Source organism: Carassius gibelio, chromosome A4 (assembly GCF_023724105.1).
Source record: "Carassius gibelio isolate Cgi1373 ecotype wild population from Czech Republic chromosome A4, carGib1.2-hapl.c, whole genome shotgun sequence".
Classification (NCBI taxonomy): domain Eukaryota; kingdom Metazoa; phylum Chordata; class Actinopteri; order Cypriniformes; family Cyprinidae; genus Carassius; species Carassius gibelio.
Window position 1 is genome coordinate 36,280,192 of NC_068374.1, and position 21,304 is coordinate 36,301,495.

Below are 21,304 nucleotides of genomic sequence, written 5' to 3' on the forward strand. Positions count from 1 at the left end.
AAGCTGGTGGGTAAGTTGACCTCGCTCCCGTGCAGAGGGTAGTTCTGCGGCGACAGGGGCAAAGGCTGACGCTTCTGTGGGACACACACACACACACACACACACACATAATTATTCACGAGCATGAGGCAGACATGGTATGGTATCTATCATGCAGCTCTGGGGCGGCCCAAAAGCAATTGAGACGCTGAAAAAGAGCAGGTTCAACATCAGGAATGTTCGATTGCTTTTCCACATGAAGGTCTGCGGTAATCGAATGCATTTCTTCTGTGGTCTCTGGCTCATCAGAAAGGGAAAAAACATCTGGATGAGGTCATCAGGAGCTATTTTTTAACCAAATGAATCTGAGCTCATGATGATCAGACACAACTAAGATTTTAATAAAGAAACGTCTGATCTCCAACCGTCTGTGTGTGCATATATATATATATATATATATATATATATATATATATATATATATATATATATATAATTTGATATTAGGGAATACTGTAAATTTATTTATACATTTTTACAAATATATACACGTATATATAAACCCACACACACACACTGAGAATTTATTTTCAAACATAATTCATTAAATCGAAAAATAAATATTTATATATTTTTTAATAAATAACTTTGACAAGAGTGACCTGAGAAAAGTTAAATATGACACACTAAAAAATTTAGCCATTTTTCTATATTTAAATAAAATTTTATAATGTATAATTTATATTTAAAAAACAAAAATGTAAATAAAAATATATTATTAAAGTATATTATTTTTTATAACTAAATAGCTAAGACTCAGAAGAGTTGCCATAAATGACAATTTAGCCATTAAATATATATCATTTTTATATTTAAATACAAGTTACGAATATACAAAAATGTAAACATTTAAATACAGATTGTTAGTATATTTAAACATTTTTTACCCAAAATTAATAATTTTGAGACCAATCAATACTGAGAGACCTATGAGACACCATAAATGTGACAATATTATACATTTAGCCATTTAAATATATTTTTATGTATTTATAATTTGTATTTAAAAATAAATATTCAATATATGTCAATATATGTGACCCTGCAACACAGAAGAAGTCATAAAGTAACAAAGGTATATTAGTATCAAACAACAATACATTGTATGAGTCACAATTATACATTTCTCTTTTAAGCCCAAAATCATTAGGATATTAAGTAAAGATCATGCTACATGAAGATATTTTGTATATTTCCTAACATAAATATATCAAAAATTAATTTTTGATTAGTAATATGCATTGCTAAGAATTCATTTGAACAACTTTAAAGATGATTTTCTCAACATTTAGATGTTTTTTGCTCCCTCAGATTTTCATATAGTTGTATCTCTGCCAAATATTGTCCTCCTAACAAACCAGACATCAATGGAGAGATGATTTATTCAGCTTCAGATGTTGTATAAATCTCATTGACCCTTATGTGACCTTAGGTTTTGTGCTCAAGGGTCACATATTAGAAATGGTTTCGTTTGAATCCATAATAAGATAATTGATTGATTTTTCGTTTGAGAAACCAAATCCACTTCAGCTGCAGAAGGACTGTGGGCGCTGGGTTCACCTGTGTGTTTATGGAGGGGAACGGAGCCGGCTGAGCGATGTGAGGAGAGTTACTCATGACCGGAGGATAACCAGACTGTCCCCAGTGATCCGGAAGCCCATCTGAGAAACCAAAACAACACCAAACTCATCAAAACATGCGATCCAAAGAAACCAGCCTGAAGATTAACTGTAGAATTATTGCAAAAGCATCTGAAATGCCTATATCTACACTTTTGCCTTGGGGTTTTTCATTTTCTTGGTTTGATTGATTGATTGGATATAGGGTTAAAAGTTTATTTAAAAATATTCCATTAAAACTAAAAAAAAGGATAAATTATATTTATAATCCATTTTTCGTTAATTTAAATGGAATTAAAAAAAGTTTAATACAAAATATGTGCGACAATGCTGTTTAAAAAAGGCAGAAAAATGCTTTTAAATGCAAAATGTCACATTAATTATTTTAGGTGATGCAATGCAAACAGGGATGTAATTTCACTCAACTCCATTCATATTTTTGTTTTTACAAAATTAGACTTAAGACAATTAGAAATTAAACGTGTCCTTTTATCATTGCTTGGACAAAATGCTGCATGTTTCTTTGTGAAATATAACACTATAATAATAATAAACTAATATAGCACTTGCATGTTATTGCTCTTTTGTTGGTTTTGATTGCTTCTATTGTCCTAATTTGTAATCACTTTGGATAAACAAAATTTAAATATAAACGTAAATAACAATTAAATTACATTAAATACAATTTTAAAACAAGCCCTAGATCAAAAAAAAAAGTTACTCAAATAAAAGAAATCTCTTCATATAAACAAATGAAGGCTTTGTCGGTGCTCTTTCCATTTACAATTAGAGACAACCATTGCATTTTAATCATGCATGAGCAACATGAGCAGTTTTTAATCTAAATTAGATTGTAGAATTACCCAATTTAAAGCAAAAACAGAATGGTTTGACTTCAGGTTTGTGATACTATATATAAAAATATCTTTATGAAACAGAAACCGCAGACGAGCTGAACGAGACGCAGATCCACTCTCAGCCAGCAGGCGGCGCTTAAAGCGTTTCCTTGGTTACTGATGTAAACAAAGCACTTATGAACACCGCAGTAGGCGGAGCTTTAAGCGTTTCCTTGGTTACTAATGTAAACAAAGCACTTATGAACACTGCAGCAGGCGGAGCTTAAAGCGTTTCCTTGGTTACTAATGTAAACAAAGCACTTATGAACACTGCAGCAGGCGGAGCTTAAAGCGTTTCCTTGGTTACTAATGTAAACAAAGCACTTATGAACACCGCAGTAGGCGGAGCTTTAAGCGTTTCCTTGGTTACTAATGTAAACAAAGCACTTATGAACACCGCAGTAGGCGGAGCTTAAAGCGTTTCCTTGGTTACTAATGTAAACAAAGCACTTATGAACACTGCAGCAGGCGGAGCTTAAAGCGTTTCCTTGGTTACTAATGTAAACAAAGCACTTATGAACACCGCAGTAGGCGGAGCTTGAAGCGTTTCCTTGGTTACTAATGTAAACAAAGCACTTATGAACACCGCAGTAGGCGGAGCTTTAAGCGTTTCCTTGGTTACTAATGTAAACAAAGCACTTATGAACACTGCAGCAGGCGGAGCTTAAAGCGTTTCCTTGGTTACTAATGTAAACAAAGCACTTATGAACACCGCAGTAGGCGGAGCTTTAAGCGTTTCCTTGGTTACTGATGTAAACAAAGCACTGCTGCACTTATGAACTTTAATATGCTTTATACAGAGATAAAATGAAAAGAAAAAATATAATCTAAACTTTTCTAAAGACAGTGAATTCCCCTCGGAAACGCATTCATGTAAACTCCAACACCTAATTGAATGGTCACATTTTAATTGATTTTCAACTGGCTCGTGGTTAATCATTACATCCCTAAATGCAAAGTTACCAATATTACTAATAGAACCAACAATTCAGACAGAAAGCAGCCATGAGCATGTCCTGCGCACGTACCTGGCCAGAAAGAGCCTGGATAAAGGTTTGCAGCTTTGGATCCGGGGTATCCGGAGCCGTCAGGGTTATAGTCCTCACCGGTGGAACCGGGATAAACCTGCCACACAGAACACACCACACCAAAGTCATGTGATCGTCCAGAAGACGCGGTTCTGCTTTAGCCGCAGTATGTGTGCATGTGCAATAAATTAGGAAACATTCATCAGAAAACGAACCCTGACTCAAGGGAAAGTCCAAAATAACACACCGACGACCACAACATACAGCAGACAAGAGGAACCGCAAGCAGTGCCCAAAATAACTGACATTTCAATGATGACTTACCACAAATTTGGCCTTTTACATATTTTAATACTTACTAATACTAATATATATTTACTATAGAATAAAAAAAACTAATAGCATTTATATATTTAAACATTTTCCGGTCAAGAAGCTGTACTACACAATTTTATTTATATTTATAGCTACCATTTTATTAAAGTACTTATTTCTATATAGCTTTATTTGTGTTGTTTAGTCTCCATTTCTTTTGTCATATATACAAAATACATTTTTTTTTTATAAAATGGTAAGAAATTACCTTTTTTTGAACATGACACACAATGTAAAATTAATAATGTAATAATCTTTATTTAATATATATTTTAATAAAATACCAACTTAAGTTACAATTATATATGCATTTTATTTATACATTTATATAAACATATTTATGCAACAATTTTGTAAATAAAAATGGTAAATTTTAAAAAACAAAATCATATATTATGTTATTTTTTTTACTTTTATTAAATATAATTTTATTTATATTTAAATATAAAAATATGTATTTTATTTGAATATTAGACTTACATGTATACATTTTTATTTTTATTTTTTTGTGTGTAAAGAATTGTTGTCACAATAAAAAAAGTCAAATGACATTTTGTTTTTTTCATATATAATTTATTTGATGTGAAGCACATCTGATCAAACAGGGTTTCCTTAAAATGAAGTGATCCACCATTGATTGAAGTCTTTAGTTTTCACACACAAAGGCATGACGCGAAAAACACTTTATACTTTGTTATTCGCTAAAACAAAAGAAACAACAACGCACGCCTGTGTTAAAATAATGAACATGCGACTGAATTACAAGCCAATAAAACAACGAAGGGGTCGAAAACAAGCCACGCTCCAGCGATCTGATGTCAATGATGGAGAAATCTAAAGAACAGAACCACGTGAAATGTGCATAAATAAACGATAGCAAATAGAAGACGAGAGAACGAAGGAGATGCATGAACACAAGGAAGAAATAAAGAAAGAACAGAGAGAGAGAGAGAGATGCATTCCCAATTACAGAGCCATCTGGCCGTTCCTGGAGAGCAGCCAAGACCACAGACAGCTGGAGACACGGAGAGAACGAGCAGGAAAAATGAGAGGAAAGAGAAATAGAGGAAGACAGGGAGAGTAAAAATAGAGGCACTATTAGAGAGCCATAAGAACAGAGAGTTTAAACACTATACGAGACCTTCACATCAAAGTCAATTCACTAAATGCATAGGATGCAGATTAAATGCAAGTGTTTTCGTCAATGTTTCCAATAACTTCTGTGAAAAAAATGTAAAATATGGGTGAAATAATGTTTCATCATCATTACGCGTAACATATTTGTGCAAAAATTAAACAACTTACTTGTGTGACCATCCTAAAATGTATTATATTTAAAGGCAATGATTAAAACCTAGTAGCAAAAATTGCTAAAGATTTACGTTATATATTTATGATTTAACATCATATCAGCACTAATGGCTAATTCATGGCAAAATAAACTGTATTAGGATTCCAATATAATTTAACAAAAACAGCCAACAGATTAAAATGCACCTGTACACCTACAATAACAATAATGAATACAGTAATCACAGTTATATACAATGTTTATATTTTAATATGCATGATTTTTTTTGTTGTTGTAAATAATTCGGGGAGAAACTTTTAAAAACGTCCAATAATGTGTAGTTTTTTTTTAAATTATGAATTATTGTTAAAATTGTAAATCAAGGTAAAAATGTATGAGTGTCATTATTTTGGGCTCAGAAAAATATAATACAATTTTAATGCATGGGGAAAAAAACTAAACCTAAAGCAGTTTTAAACTTTTATTGTTTGATGCTTGAAAACCCCTTTTCTTTATGTGTGTGTGTGTATTATATAAGTATAATTTGGGTATTTGAGATGATCAGATGTGTCCAATTGACCGATTAAAGCGATCGTTTCCTCAAAAAGAAAGTTCTCTCATCATTTATTCACCGTCATCACGTCGTTCCAAACCAAAAAGACTTTCTTTCTTCCATGGAACATAAACAGAGACATTCTGCATAATTTCCCAGTTACTGTTGGCTCAAAATATCCCAAATATTAGTCTGTGAAAACCTAAACGTCTTGATTTCTGCACACCGGGATGATTTTACTGTAATGAATGAGCGGATCAGAGGCTTCACTTCCACAGAAAGAAAACATAAAGAGTGGAACAACATGAGAGACTAGGGTTATTATTATTATTATTTTTTTTTAAGATAAACTTTTTTGGTTCCTTAAAATAAAATAGACATTAACTTAAATTAAATATAATATATTAATATAAAAAATATATTAGCTTGATGCACTAAAATACCTAAAACTTAAATAAATAAATAATATATACACTACTTAAAACAAACAAAATTGCTAAATAAAATAATAATAAAATACAAACATTATAAACTATTTAAAATATTATCTCTAAAATATTTACTAAAATTGTACAAGACAATTTTGCTTTAAAATATCTACATTTCAGTCTAAATGTACTGTTTTCAAATATTTGGGGAATAAATTAAGTAAATATTGTGTCAAACATTCTTAATATATCTATTGCGTGCACATCTCATAATTACTGTATTTTACTGAAAATAACTTGGTACGAAAAATAAAATAACTACAAATTAGTAGCACAATTTTAAAATGTAAAATATCAGCAAATAAAAATAAATGACATTATAAACATTAACATACATGTTAGTTTCTACTAATGCTTTTCGAATACTTTAAACCCACCAAGAATTATTTTTAGAAACACACAGCAATATATTTATGACTATATTTACTGAACTCACTCACAAATTATTAGAAAACATGAAATGCAGACATTTATGTGCTCAGCCTTATATTATGTTTATTAATTACTTGAAATCATTCAGTGGGAATGTGGCCCACTGAAAACTCAATTTTGCTCTGCATTGAAATGAGGAGGAATGAATGGGTTTGATTTCAGCAGCCCTGCCTCAAACAGGAAAAGACACAGGAAGTAGATCATGCACCGTTGCCCACAGCAACCCTCCGAAGCCTCGTGGGTATCAGTGGAGGAGTGCTTTGTCCATGTTTTGAGCATGAATGCACGGCTGCATACACCGTAAACGCTAAGAGAATAAATGCACACTACAGACATGCATGTAGTATGTGACATGAGCCCTACAGGAAGAGCACAGACACTAATGAGGGCACATCAACACTCACCGAAGACACCGACGACGGCAGGCCAGAAGGAACCTTCCGGATCTTCTTGGGCAGTGGATCTGAAACGAAAGCATTATTAGCGATTATGCGAAATGCTAAAGAGTGCCTCGTTTCACTCTGAAAACCAACATTCAATCATTCAATTAAAAGCTCAATGGTATACCATTTGAAAATTATTGATTTAGATATTAGTATTGAATATTAAGATTAAATATTAGTATAGTATTGTAATTTTTATTTAGAATTTTTCTACTTTATAGTATAAATTTTAACATTAAAAATACTTAATTAGCAATTATAAATAAAATATTATAAACTTATTTTACTTCTGCGACATTTTTCATTTTAAGTATTAAAACAAATTTACAACTACAAAAACTTCAAAATTAAAGTGAAAACAGACAACAAAAATTATTTAAATATTAAAATCATTTAAATAAAATGTGCATATATACTTAAACTTAAGCAATATTTAAATTTTAAAATTCAAAAATTAAATTTCATTTAAAGTACCAATTTAAAACAAAACAACAACTAATAAACAAACAAAACTAAAAACACAAAAGCAAAGAAAAATCATAAACACAACAGAATTACAAAAATAAATGGAAAACAGAAAAACATTCTAATCTTAAAAAAAAAAAAAAAAAAAAATCCATACTGAATTGGTAAAAAAAAAAGATTAATTTCACAATCAAAAAAAGTCTTCTGCATTTAAAAAAATATTTTTTTCATTCCTATGCAGATGCATTTAACAACCAAATTATTTCACCCACTCCAGAATGATTTATTCATTACACAAAAGTGATCAGGTGAATATATCTCACCTAAACTGGAGTCTGCGCCCCTCCGGCGATGAAGACTGTAGAACTGAGAAGAGACTTTCATTCCCGGAGGAGAAAGACCGTCGCTGATATCAGCGGGCAAGAGCTGCGGCTAAACACAGAAACTGAGTTCAGCAGACAGACTAACACACCCAAAACTGCTCAAAGACTTCATAAAAGAGTTCATTACCTGAGTAACGGGGTACCCTCGTTCAGATTTCCCTGCAGAAGAAACACCAGAAACTCTTAGTGACATCACACAGTTTCATTTCTGTGCTGCGGAGTAATCTGGAAACGCACTGAACGCCAACATGAACTTTCACATTAAACCTCCGTAATGTGCCTCATATCTGAGCAAAAGATGATTTTTGATGTAAATAGGTAGGAATAGATTTTATGCATCTGCAAATGATTGAAAGTTAGTCAAGTTTGCATTTTAATACAGTAACAGAGCTATAAAACTAAAGTCACATCACAAGAAAAGAATGCATTCAGATTGATCCAGTCCAGCCACAGGAGTTAATTCTATATTTTAAATATACATACATTAAATAATAAATAAATGACACACACACACACACACACACACATCAGGGTTATTACAATTAAATTAAAACTATAAAAAAAACTAAAATAAAAATATTTATTTCAGCACCATTCTCATAACCCGTTTAGTTTAACCGGAGTACTAAAATAATTAAAACTAAAATTATATATAAATGATAACAGACTTGATGGACGTGAAAAAATAAATAATACAAAAATATATATATATATTTTTTTAAAAAGACATTGTAAAAGTGCCAAAACGTCACCTAAAATAAAAAAAATATTAATAAATTAAATAAAATATTAACAAAACGGTTACTATTTCAATTATATATATATATATGAAGTTAATTTGCAAAAACGGATAACTCTTAATCTTAACTTTTAAAAAAAGCTATCACATTAAAAATGTAATAAAACAATAAAAAACATGATTTTTTTTATTAATAAGTTATCAGTTTTTGCAGTTCTCTTCCTTATATATATATATATATAAATATATATACACACACACACACACACACACACACTATTTATAATATCAGTGTTATTTTAGTATCATTGAGATACTTTTAGAATTTTAATATATACTAAAAAAGGATGTATATACATATAGCTATATATTTCTATAGCAGTATAACTGAGGCACTAGTAAATTAAATCTGAATGAGTGATTTATTAATTGACTGATAATGTCGGGCTGAAGTGTTGCTGGACTCCATCTGTCTGCGTGTGACCTCGAGGTGCAGCATTCATGGCTTTAAGACTCGGCACAAACAACAAATCTCCCCATTATAGATGCCTAAGTGCTAATTAGTTCAAACGCAACCCCCACCCCAGCGTGTGGATTAACCCCCCTCCGAATCCCAGCGTGACCTAAACCTGCTCAGGACAGCAGGCGATGCACGGGTTCGTGTGCTCGTGTCAGACGCTGGTGACCTGCAGCGGAAATGAGGTCAACACAAAGAAACCACAGCTCATCTATGAACATATGATCTGGGATTATAACACACACCTCCTAACAGCCCAAATGAAAGAAGCTGGTGTCAAAAGTGACGTGAAATGTTGTGTGTTTTGAACTCACCGTCAATCTCTAAGTTGTACATGCTGTCGTGTTCAGGGTAGTGACTCTGAGGACCGTCTCCATACAGCTGACACACACACACACACACACACACAAGGATTCATTACGAAAGTCACTGAGAAGTCATCACATCATGAAATATCAAGATTAAAGAAAGTTAACATTCTGAACTTCCCCTTTAGTGCACTCGCGACATTTACTGGAAGGAAAATTATTTCAATTCAATGCATAATATCATTTTAAGTTTCTTTAAATAATAAAAAATTAAAATGAAAAATTACATTAAAAATTACAAAATTAAAAAAATTTTTTTACATGTAAATTAAACATTTTAATTAAAAATTAAAAAATTGAATTAAACATTTAAATTAAAAAGAAATAAAAATGTAAAATTTAAAAAAGTAAATTAAAACCCTCTGGGGTTCTTCGGTCATTTATGACCCGAAATTTTTTTAAAAAAAAATGTTACAAATCGTAGCTTCATCGGAATGGTCCGAAACTTGGTGACTTTTTTGGTACTTGGTATATGAACACCCCAAAAAATTGGGGACAGGATTTTAAAAGTCTAAGTGGTCGTAAAAAAAATAGTCACACTCAGGGTCTTCGGGTCAAAAATGACCCGACATAGGAAATGAATGGGAAATTTGCAAAAATATGAAAATACTGAGTTTTTTTGTGTGTACAATCTACAAATCAGCCACGATGCAGAAAAAAAGCATACAACAGTGAAGGGGTGAATCTCTAAAACATCAAGAGTGCAAAACAGACAAATAAATTCACACACAAACACACACACACACACTTATACACACAAAAACACACACAAATGAAAGTATCATTGCAAAAGCTAATTTTGTGAAATGTGTGAAATAAAAGAAATTATTCATCAATGTAAGAAATAAAGTGCACAGCAATAAAAGCATGAGGCTGTAAGCCATCAAGGTTGCAAAATAGACACACTCACTCACACACACACACACACACACACACACACACACACACACACACACATAGGGAAATATGAGACTGGTGAAACTGTAACAGAGATATGTGAGAATATGTGAAATAAAATCAATGAATCAAATAAAGGGGAGACATTGGATCCAAAATGCAAAAGTCACACACCATGTCTCTCTCTTGAACACACACACACACACACAAACACACACACACAAGCACGTGTGCACGCATGCACGCACACACGCACAAACAGAGTAAGGTCAAAGGATGGAATTCTTCCCTAGTAACCTCCAGGCCTATTCGAGCGACCCAGGCCCAGCGTGACACTTTTTTTATTTTTCTATTTTCCATTTACATGTACTGTTTGAAAATGATTATACGTTTGCTGTTATTTTTGTTTTTTGTTCATAATTGCTGTTGGCAATTTTGAAGAGTTACTGTTCATTGAATTGCAAAAAATAATTTTAATGGAAATGTTTATAATAAAAGGTAAATAAAAATATGTTATGATTTAAATAATGTAATTTTTTTTATTAAGTTAGAATTAAAACAATGGGTAACAAAATGCTTTCCATTTGTTCTCTTTCTAGTGCAATGTTCAGGTTTGACTGTATTATAAAGTAAAACTGGCACTTGAAATTACCATTTAAATCAACCAAACAAACAAAAAAAAAAAAAAAACTTGACAAAAATAGTCTTTGAGAATCTGTGATTATATATTAAAATCCACAACCTGAAATAAATAGGCAAATATGTGCAAAAATCACTAGAATTCACAAGCCTTTCTACAGAGAGCTGTACATTCTCTCTAGTGGTAAAAATGTGCTATTGCATGATAAAAATGCTTAATTTGTCCACCAGATGGCACCAATCTAATTTCAAAAATTGTTTTCTATAGGCCTTGGCTGTACTTTAAAATAAAATACAGCATTAATAAAAATAAAAATAAAAATACATATATATATAAATTTTCTATTATATTCAATGGGAAAAAATGGATCATAATTATTGCATAAAAATTCATTATTCATTATTATTATCATAAAATTCTCTCAAAACACAAAAAAAGAAAGAAAAAATATTATTGAACAAAAATACATTTGATTGATTTTACTGAAAAAAAGTATACCTGAATCCCGGCCTCTGGGTCATTTTTGACCCGAAGGTCCTGAGTGTGACTCATAAATGAAGAACCCCAGAGGGATTTATTAAAAATTGTAATTAAAAATTAGAAATTAAAATTGAAAGAAATAAAAATTGAAAATTGAAAAATGTAAATTAAAGATAAAAATTGTAATTAAAAATTTGAAATTAAATTAAAATTAAAATAAATTAAAATTGAAAAATGTAAATAAAAAATAAAAATTGTAATTAAAAAATAGAAATTAAAATAATTTTCTTTAAATAAATCACTCATATAAAGTTCTGGTCATATGGCTCCCTCATAATGCTGTTAAATAACCGTGATTACAATATTGATCAAAATAACCAGGATTATGATTTTTGCCATAATCGATCAGCCCTAGTATAAACACATTATTTATTTTTTCTCCTGCAACAATCACATCAATTAAAAAGACTCATGCAACAGGGGAGAAAAAACTGTTGATTATAATATATATTCTATATAAGTGGAGAGAAATGGTCATGAAAACTGAAATTACATCCTCCTTGTTTATGAGCAAAACATTCACACACGTGAAACGTCTCTAACGTTCATGAGCTCTGACAGGTGAGAGATCAGCGCTAGACACGCAGGTAAACATGAGCAGCGCTAGCTACAGCGGCTAATCTGACCGACTGACCTACAAACACACGTCTGCTGACCGTCTCATCTACAGCTTTACACTAACAGTCTGTGTGTGTGTGTGTGTGTGTGTGTGTTCGTACCCGTGCGGTGAACGCAGGACCGTTCGCTTCTCCTGAAGCCCAAGAACCAGAGGCACTTCTTTCATCTAAACCTGAAAAACAAGCAAACATTATCAATTCTTACAACTAGATATGCACTGTTTAGGAAATTATGAATTTGCCATTATAATGTATACTGTTTTATGTACACTAATGTTCAAAAACATCATTTTTTTAAATCTGCATTTGTTTGTTCAGAAACCGTAAAATTCTAAAATATTATTCGAATTGAAAAAACAACTTTCTACGTGATTGTATTGTAAGCTGTAATTTATTTCTGTGATGCACTCCTGTATTTTTTTATTTTTTATTTTTTTTTCAGGATTCACAGATGAATAGAAAGTTCAAAAGAACAACATTTATTTGAAATAGAAATCTTGTGACACAAATGCACTTCTAATAAATTTAATGCATCTTTGATGAATAAATTGAATAGTTTCCTTAATCTTAAAATGCATCTACTTGATTTCCAACTAAGTATAGCATATACAACAAAAAGACAAATAACCATTTTATATTTAAAAACATGGGACAGAACGAAGCATGCACGAGTAGTGAACGAATACGTCGAAACGAAGCCCTGTAAACTTAAAGTCGACGAGTTGAGCTTCTTAAGCCTCTTACACACCAGGTTCTTATCAGTCAAGCAAACCACAAACACAAAAGCTGGAAAGATGCAGAACGGAAGAATTTTAAAGATCGACGGTGCAGAAATTTCCCCAAAACCGTCTCCCCTTTGATTCTCTGGAGAGAAGCAGCTTAATTGTGCGCTGATTTGCATAATTGCACATATTAATGAGGTCTCTGCTAATGCATATTCATAAGTTTTGTTTTGTTGTCTAATTAGACGGGGGGAAGTGTGGGGTGATCACGCCAGCGCTGGAGACGGAGAAACAGAAGTACAGCGGACGAGTGAATTACGACTCGAGAGCCGTCGGTGTGAGAAACGGCTCGCAGGCTTGTGTCAGCAAATTAACCCAAACTACACACTCCACCGACGGAGCACCACCAGCAAAACAGGAAGAATTACTCAAGCTCTGCCGAGACGAGCTGCTCACTGCAAACAATGAGACGGAAATACATTAGGAACACCGTTTTTAACAATGACTGGACTTCCTGTGGACGGCTCGGACTCCTACTGAGACGCCATCCACAAATACACATTCATATAATGAAATAGTTAAAAAAATATTTATAAAGGGTACAAAACACACAGCAAATTATGGTTTAATCATAAACTTGTATGGCGTCTGAATTAGTGTGACGTATGAACAATCAAAATGCAGAAATAAGGATTTAAACATCAATATTAGCTTATAATATAATAGTAACAAATGCTACAAAATTAATTAAATTGTATATTCAATATATTTGTATTATATATGTAAATATTTATAAAAATATATACTGTATGAGTGTGCATTTATAGACATGATACACACATTATGTAAACAAAAACTTTTATTTTGGATGCGATTAATCTTGATTAATAATTTGACGGCACTGATATTAATCAATATGCTTCAAAAAATAAATACAAATAAATAAAATGTATTATTAAATTATCAATGTTAGCTTATAATCTAATAGTAACTGAAATGCAATAAAAATGTAAAAAAAAAAAAAATCTATAGTTAAGAAAAATATTATATATTTTATAGCACTAATATTAACCACTAAAATGCAAAAAATAGGCATTTCAACATCAATATTGCCTAATATTGATCCAAAAATGTTAAATTATTTATATATATATATATATATATATATATATATATATATATATATATATATATATATATATATATATATATATATATATATCACAATACTAATTGATATACTGAAGAAAAAAAAGATTAAATTATATTTTATTAAATTAGATTAAGTGAATGCTCGATAATGGATAATTAAAATATAAAAACAGGCAGTTAAATATCAATATTAGCTTATATATGCAATAATATCTGATATGCAATAAAAATAAAGATCAAGTGCATTAAATTATCAGATTAACTAAAAGCAATCAAGTATTCAAAATGTAAAACAGGCAAATAAACATCAATATTATAATATATATATATCATATAACACTATTCTAAAATAATAAATAACATAATAAAACTTTAAAGTAGTATACTATTGAACATCCCTAGATAGGATGCTGCCTATGTAGGGAATGAAAGGCAAGGCAGCTCACTAGTTGTGGTCAATGGTAAGCAAGAGATCTTGTTGATAACACTTAATAACATGAACAGATGAATAATTCACAAAGACACTTATAATATATATTTATAGCAGCCGGTCTGGTCAATTGTGATCCGGATCATGAGAGTCGAGGTGAAGGAAGTGAGATTGATATTTACAGCGATCCGTGGCGGGTGGGAGAGAAAGACAGAGATGAAAGACAGCTAATACTGTGAAATACAGCACGAGAAACAACAGGAGGGTGATGACATTTCAGCACAGTATGAAAAATACCCTCAAAAATAGAGGTGATCCATATTCATAAGCGCACTGAATATTCACTTCAATTAACAGAACTGATTAGTGGGTGGAAAAGTGAGGAATTCATTCAGAAAAAAGGCTCTTTTGCTCTCCAGGAAGCCAGAAAACTCTTTAGATTACGAGCGAATGGCTGGAGTTATGAGACATTCCCCTCCGCAGCTGAATAAACAAAACTTTGCTCCGTGGCCTTTGGGCGTCTAATGACTACAGCTGATCCACAGAGGACAGAGAGCTCTCCGAAACACAAGCACGCTTTATGTACACCGCAAACAGGTAGAGTTCAGAACGGGAGAAGAGATATCAAACCAATCAGAGCAAAGTTTAGGAATGATGTGGTGTTTCAGCTCTGCTCACTCAGTCTGATAAAACACTCCTGGAGGAGTCAGGAGCACGGAGGAAAAGAGGTTTGGGACATGGTGTGACACGGGGGACTTCGTTTAATCTGAGGGAGCATTATTTTAACCAAATGGTCACCGTACCCAAGTGAACTCAATGTTTAAATCAATTTTAAAAAATCATAAAAAAAAAAAAAAAAAAATGTACAAATCAAGACATGTTTTTAAACTTAAAACGTGATGCAAAAAAATAAATCATTAAAAAAATTATAATTATTAAAAAAAATGTTTACATGTTTTTTACATGTTTTGAAACTTGACGCAAATGCAAAAAAAAAAAGAATCTATTAATAAATCTCATATATATATATATGATTTATTAATAGATTTTTTATATATATACATTTTATTTTTTTTTATTTATTTTTTTTGGGGGGGTCACCGTACCCAAGTGAACTCAATCTGTTTAAATTGAAAAAAAAAAAAAAAAATCAAGACAATTACTGGTAAACAATAAACAAGATAATATAAACTTAAATAATATTATAAGATAATATATAATTCAAATAATGGTAATTAACATTATAATTAAAACTGGTATTGAAAAAATTATACATTAATATTATGAATTGGTAAAATTATAGGTCTAAAAATTTGTCTCTTAAAGAAAAAAAGTGTCTAAAAATTAAAAAAATATCTTTTTTAAAAATACAACATTTTTCAAAATGCATTTCACAGGGCCCTAAGCAGGTGTAGGCATTTTGATTTGATTAAATCAGAAAATTTTTCAATTAAATAAAAAAAAATACTAAAAAAAGAACCCTCTTATTAAATATTAAAATATTGAAGGATTTAGTTAACCTGGATGTCTTGTGACCATTAGCCAATATCAGATAATCATGAACGATTGAAAATCGACAAGTAAACATTTCCAGTAAACACTTTAAGGAACCTCAAGTAATATTTGAGGTCAATGCGTTCAAGAACATTTAAGAAACCTTGGACTACATTGACTTACAGCAATATCAGCCGTAAACGTTTTTGAAGCATGTTAAACGCCAGGCAAGAACGGTCAAACCTTTAATGAAAAACAAACATATATGGGTGGATTTTGTATCAAAGAAATCTAGACGTTAATGAAAGGATGTTGATTTATGAGCAGATGAATCATGGTTTTATTGTGTCATCCTGAGCTCTACCTGTCCGCTTCGACACAAGAGGCGTTAGAAGAAGAGAGTGTGTGTCCCGAGGGGATCGTGAGCGAGTCGGTGAGCTCACAGTGACTCAGGACACACACACACACACACACACACACACACACACAGCAGAGCTATAATTACGAGCAGAGAAACGCCGAGCCGAACGAGTCACGACTACACGGGTCCCAGACACACAAACACATTAAAACATCACGCTCACACTGAAACAAACACCATTTATTACTACATCTCCCTCCGTGTGACTCACACGCTCATCTCAGGTTAGTTTGATTTAGTCTGCATACTGAAAGGATGGGGATTTACAGGATTTACAGGATATAAGATCAAGAAACACAGTGAATTTTGTTATAAGCTGTTAAAAACGTCCTCCTGATTCTTACAGCACTGCATTGTACTGAAAAATATCTTTACAGTATTCCGTTAAATACATTTTCAATCAGTTTTGTAATAAATGGCTGTGTGGCCTACATGACAAGTTGAAAAATTTTGAGCAATTATGTTAAAAATGTACTTTACGGACAACTGAATCGCCATTTTTTTGTTTACTTCTATTATATAATGTTTGGGAAATGGCACAGCTTTTGAAATATCTAAAATAACACTCTTAACATCATCAGTCGGTCAAGAATTATAAATATATGGGATGATGATGATGGGAGAGCACCAGCCAATGAGAGAGTGTGGTTTGCACATAAGCTCCGCCCACAATCAGAGAACCTGGCAGTTCTTAAAAGCGCAGTGAAAATATATCTGTGCTTAACTTATACTTAGACTCCAGCTCACACACTGAATTTATTAGACATTAGCTAATATAAGACATCATTTAATCGCATTGTACAGGGTTGCTTTAATATCTAGTCTATTATTTTTAACTATATTTTAAGTCAAATTGTAATAGAATGATATTAAATCGCAATATTTATGGGAAATATTTTGAAGCATGCTAAATGCAAGGCAACAACAAAAGTCCACAAATGTGGAATCTGACAAAAATAAAACATGATTATTGTTAGTTAAGCACATCTCAGGACATTTTAATGTAGTATGCATATCAAAAGTCTAATATACTCGATATTATTAAGGGTTATTGAGTTTTTACGGTGTGTGCAATGAGTGCAAGCTGTTAGCAATTCCCTAGATTTCTCTTAGTGTTCATTTTCTTCAGTATTGTGTTTCGTGCACTGAACATTATCAATCAGCTGTTTGGCCTCGATGATGAGTCAAAGGAAAACATTTAAAGTCCTTTCAGAGCAAATACATGAAGTGAAACGCTGAATGTTGTCACTGTAGCAGGAAGATGATTCTTCTTTCCTACTCATGAAAACTCTTTGCATTTCTCTGTATTTTTAACTCCAGTTCTGCCGTTATAAATATCTGACTTATTCTCAGTTTCAGGTGCTCAGTAAATGAAACTGTGGCCGGTGACAGACGCACACGGCCTCCTCAAACTTCAGAGCAAATCTCAATGCATCTTTGTGTCATAAAACACAATATCCTCCCACTCGAATCAACACAGAAGGTCAAACAATCGACTGATAAATTACAAAGCGCAAACACTGGGCAGGACTTTTCTCTCGCTATTCAGAGCTAAAAGAAAGCATGTGGTTTAGTCTTTGATGAGCAGATACGTCTCTGCTGGATTCAGTCATAACTCTCATATTCTCTCAATCAGAAACCATACGCTTCCCCACACGCCATCTATCCAGTTATGAACCACTTTTGTGCTTTGTGTGGAGGATTGTGCCGTTTGGACAAAGATACGAACCGTCTCCGGATCGGATTTCAAACTCTACATTAAATATTTTACGCAGAATTCAGAATGAATAAAAGACGACAGACGGTTCATGTCATTCTAAACCTGTATGGCTTACTTCCATCAGAAAAACACAGAAGTTGTTATTCTGAAAAACAACATTGGACACCATTGACTCTCACTCACATGAATAGGGCATTGAACATCAAATCCGTTTTATTATTTCCCAAATTCAGGTTTTTCCCCATTTTTAATATCATTCTAGCAACTGTTTTAATTTTATTATTTAATTCAATTTAAGTAATCAAAAACCATGTCTAATTAATTGAAATCATTAAATGCATACGGTTTAAGAACCATTACAAGATTCAAAAGAATTACATTTTTAGGGCCCTATGAAATTTAGTTTTTTTTTTTTTTCTGGATTCTGAAAATTTTAATAATCAAAAAGCGTGTTTAAACCGCTTCGTAAAATTTTTATAATTTTTTTTTTTTTTTTTACATATTGCCCTAGGAAATGTTTTATTTTTCAAAAACAAATTCAAAAAGTGTTGTCTGTTTTTATTTTTATGGATTTATGATTTAATACAAATTAATTATTTTTTTTTACGTTGTAAACTAATGTGGCATGACAATTTAAAACTTTCTTTTATTTTTTGGTGACAGTTGTGCTGAATAATAAAAGTTTGCTGTTAAAAATGGAAACAATGGTGCAATAAATAGATACATTTAATTTTATATTATTATTTCTACTTGGTGTATATTCAACTGCACAACTCACAGTAATGTGTCACAAACTCTTCAAGTTAAACTGGACTTTTATTATGGCAGGTTGTCATGAAGACTGAGACTTCACATTAAAAGACTTCGTGCGGTTTAATATTTACAGACATAAAGTGATTAAGCTCTACTATTAAATTATTCATTAAAAATTCAATGTTACACAGTTCACCACTAACAGGAAAATATTATATCACGGTCTAATGTTTTGGTTTTAGATGAACACAAAACTATCATTAAATACACACACTTTCCGTGAAGCACGGTTCTGTGATCAGTAGTAGATCTGGTGGCACACCTTATGAATTAAAGCTTGTTTGGGTTAAACTGTAAATGGTGAAAAGCCACCGAACATATTCAAACAAAAACCTCTGATTTCAAATCAAACAGAATGCAATTTCTGAATAACAGAAAGAGACTTCATTTGGGTGAGACGGTGACGTTAGCGGGGGGCTGTTTTGTGTGTTGTTTTAATGTTTGTTGACATTGTTCGCAGGGGTGAGAGGACGACTATCATTTCCCATCATCCCCTCCTCCGCCGTGATGGAGGAACGACAGCTGAGAGAGAGAATGACGAGGATCAAACAGGCCTCGCAAACACTCGGACCCTAACCACATCCACACGCGTTTCATCCAAAAGAGTGAAAGTCATCTTCGGATTATATCACTCTCTCTGTATCCTGAATCAGTCGTTTCTATAATCAGTGTAATTTAGATTGCCTACCATACTGACTGCTGGGAACAGTAGGGCCTCGGTTTCTCCCGTTCGACACCGGATGAGGAAACATCTACCGAAGGAAGAGAGAGAAAAATAAGCAGAGAAAATACATGCCATTGCTTCAAAAAAAAACAACAACAACATGCGTATTACAGATCTTATGCATCAGTAAAAGTTGAAACATAACATTTGTACTTAAATGTAATTCTTCATTATTTATCTATTTAGGTTCTATATGATTTTTTCCAAGTTAAAATTAAGTGTAAATTAAATTTGTGTTTATTTAAAGAATTAAAAAATTATAATTTTAAAATTGTATTGTTGTAAATTTATTTATAAGTAAACGAATAAATAAACATTAACAAATTAAGGAAAGTTCATGTTAGGGGTGTTATGGTTATTCAAAAACAAAACATGAAATGAAAATATATAATAATTTTTTTTTTTTTTTTTTTTTAAAGCAAAGCAACATCTCATTTTAATTTAGTAAAGCTGGAAAAATTATAAATGACCATAGGGACAAAAAAAAAAAAAAAAACTTTCATAATTACCCAAACTTTAACTACAATTAAAATTGAAAATATAAAATCTATTTTCAAAACTATAATAGTATCTTAGTAACCTGTATACATATTCACACACAAATACATATATATATATATATGTATTCATATACATTTTCTATTCTATTTGTATTCATTTTGAGTCTATAATTATAAATTATTAAAGGCAATAAGGTACAATATAATAAACACCAGCCTTTACTTCTGACTCCCTCACAGCACAGTTTACTGCAGGTCACACTGCTTCACATTGATGTCAACTATCCACAAACTAAAGAGAAGAGTTTCTTTGACTTACAACACTGAAGTCCAGCAGGTCGTTCAGCTCCATGTCGGTCCCCGCTGTCGCCATCCTGGTCCTGATCTGCTTCTCTCTCTCTTTCAGCTCAAACAGGTTTATGATCCTGTAGGGAAGGAGATGCATAACAGACAATCATGCTTTCAGATCATTTATGGACTCTGGGTCTAGTAATCAAATCTGACGTGAACGCATACGATCTAAAATAATCCGACTGCCGCTTCTATCTGAACAATGACTCTACATTACAGACGCGCTGTTAGAGTGTTTTCCCAGAATGCACCACATCTGAACTCAGTTAACCACCAAAAGAGACCACCAGCGAGTCTCCATAGCGTCAAATATCAAGTTTACGTCTATACATGGATTTATTTTTTATTATAGCTAACAGGAATGCAAGCTCTTATAAATAACATTGTTTTAATTTCTATGCAATAAATGCTTTTCAATCTGAAATATTGAAGGGGGAAAAACTGGCAGCTTTCAGAAGACAAACGTCATCAAACAGAGCACTGCGATTTTACACTTTTCTTTAATTCGTGAAGCAACTCATTAAACATCCGAGACAAGAAAAGCAAGAAGCCTTATCCAAAAACTGCTCCAATAACAGCTTCACTGGAGTCATAATCAGCACCTCCATTGATGAACATCAACAGGTAGATGACTATGAAATATTAAA

The 21,304-nt window shown here is 32.1% G+C and overlaps 1 protein-coding gene across 1 annotated transcript in view; it reads right to left on the reverse strand.

Moving 5' to 3' along the window:
• Positions 1-20,791, reverse strand: part of LOC127971210 (junction plakoglobin) — a 44,172-nt gene extending 23,381 nt beyond the window's left edge. Inside the window, exons 1-10 of the mRNA XM_052574102.1 lie at positions 20,626-20,791; positions 19,771-19,834; positions 12,433-12,503; positions 9,583-9,649; positions 8,140-8,171; positions 7,953-8,061; positions 7,126-7,184; positions 3,583-3,679; positions 1,600-1,700; positions 5-74 (exon numbers count right to left, since the gene is read on the reverse strand). Of these exons, the coding sequence (XP_052430062.1) occupies positions 5-74; positions 1,600-1,700; positions 3,583-3,679; positions 7,126-7,184; positions 7,953-8,061; positions 8,140-8,171; positions 9,583-9,649; positions 12,433-12,503; positions 19,771-19,834; positions 20,626-20,751 (796 nt within the window). The 5' untranslated portion in view covers positions 20,752-20,791. The remainder of the gene's footprint in view (positions 1-4; positions 75-1,599; positions 1,701-3,582; positions 3,680-7,125; positions 7,185-7,952; positions 8,062-8,139; positions 8,172-9,582; positions 9,650-12,432; positions 12,504-19,770; positions 19,835-20,625) is intronic.
• Between the last annotated feature and the right edge of the window lie 513 nt (positions 20,792-21,304).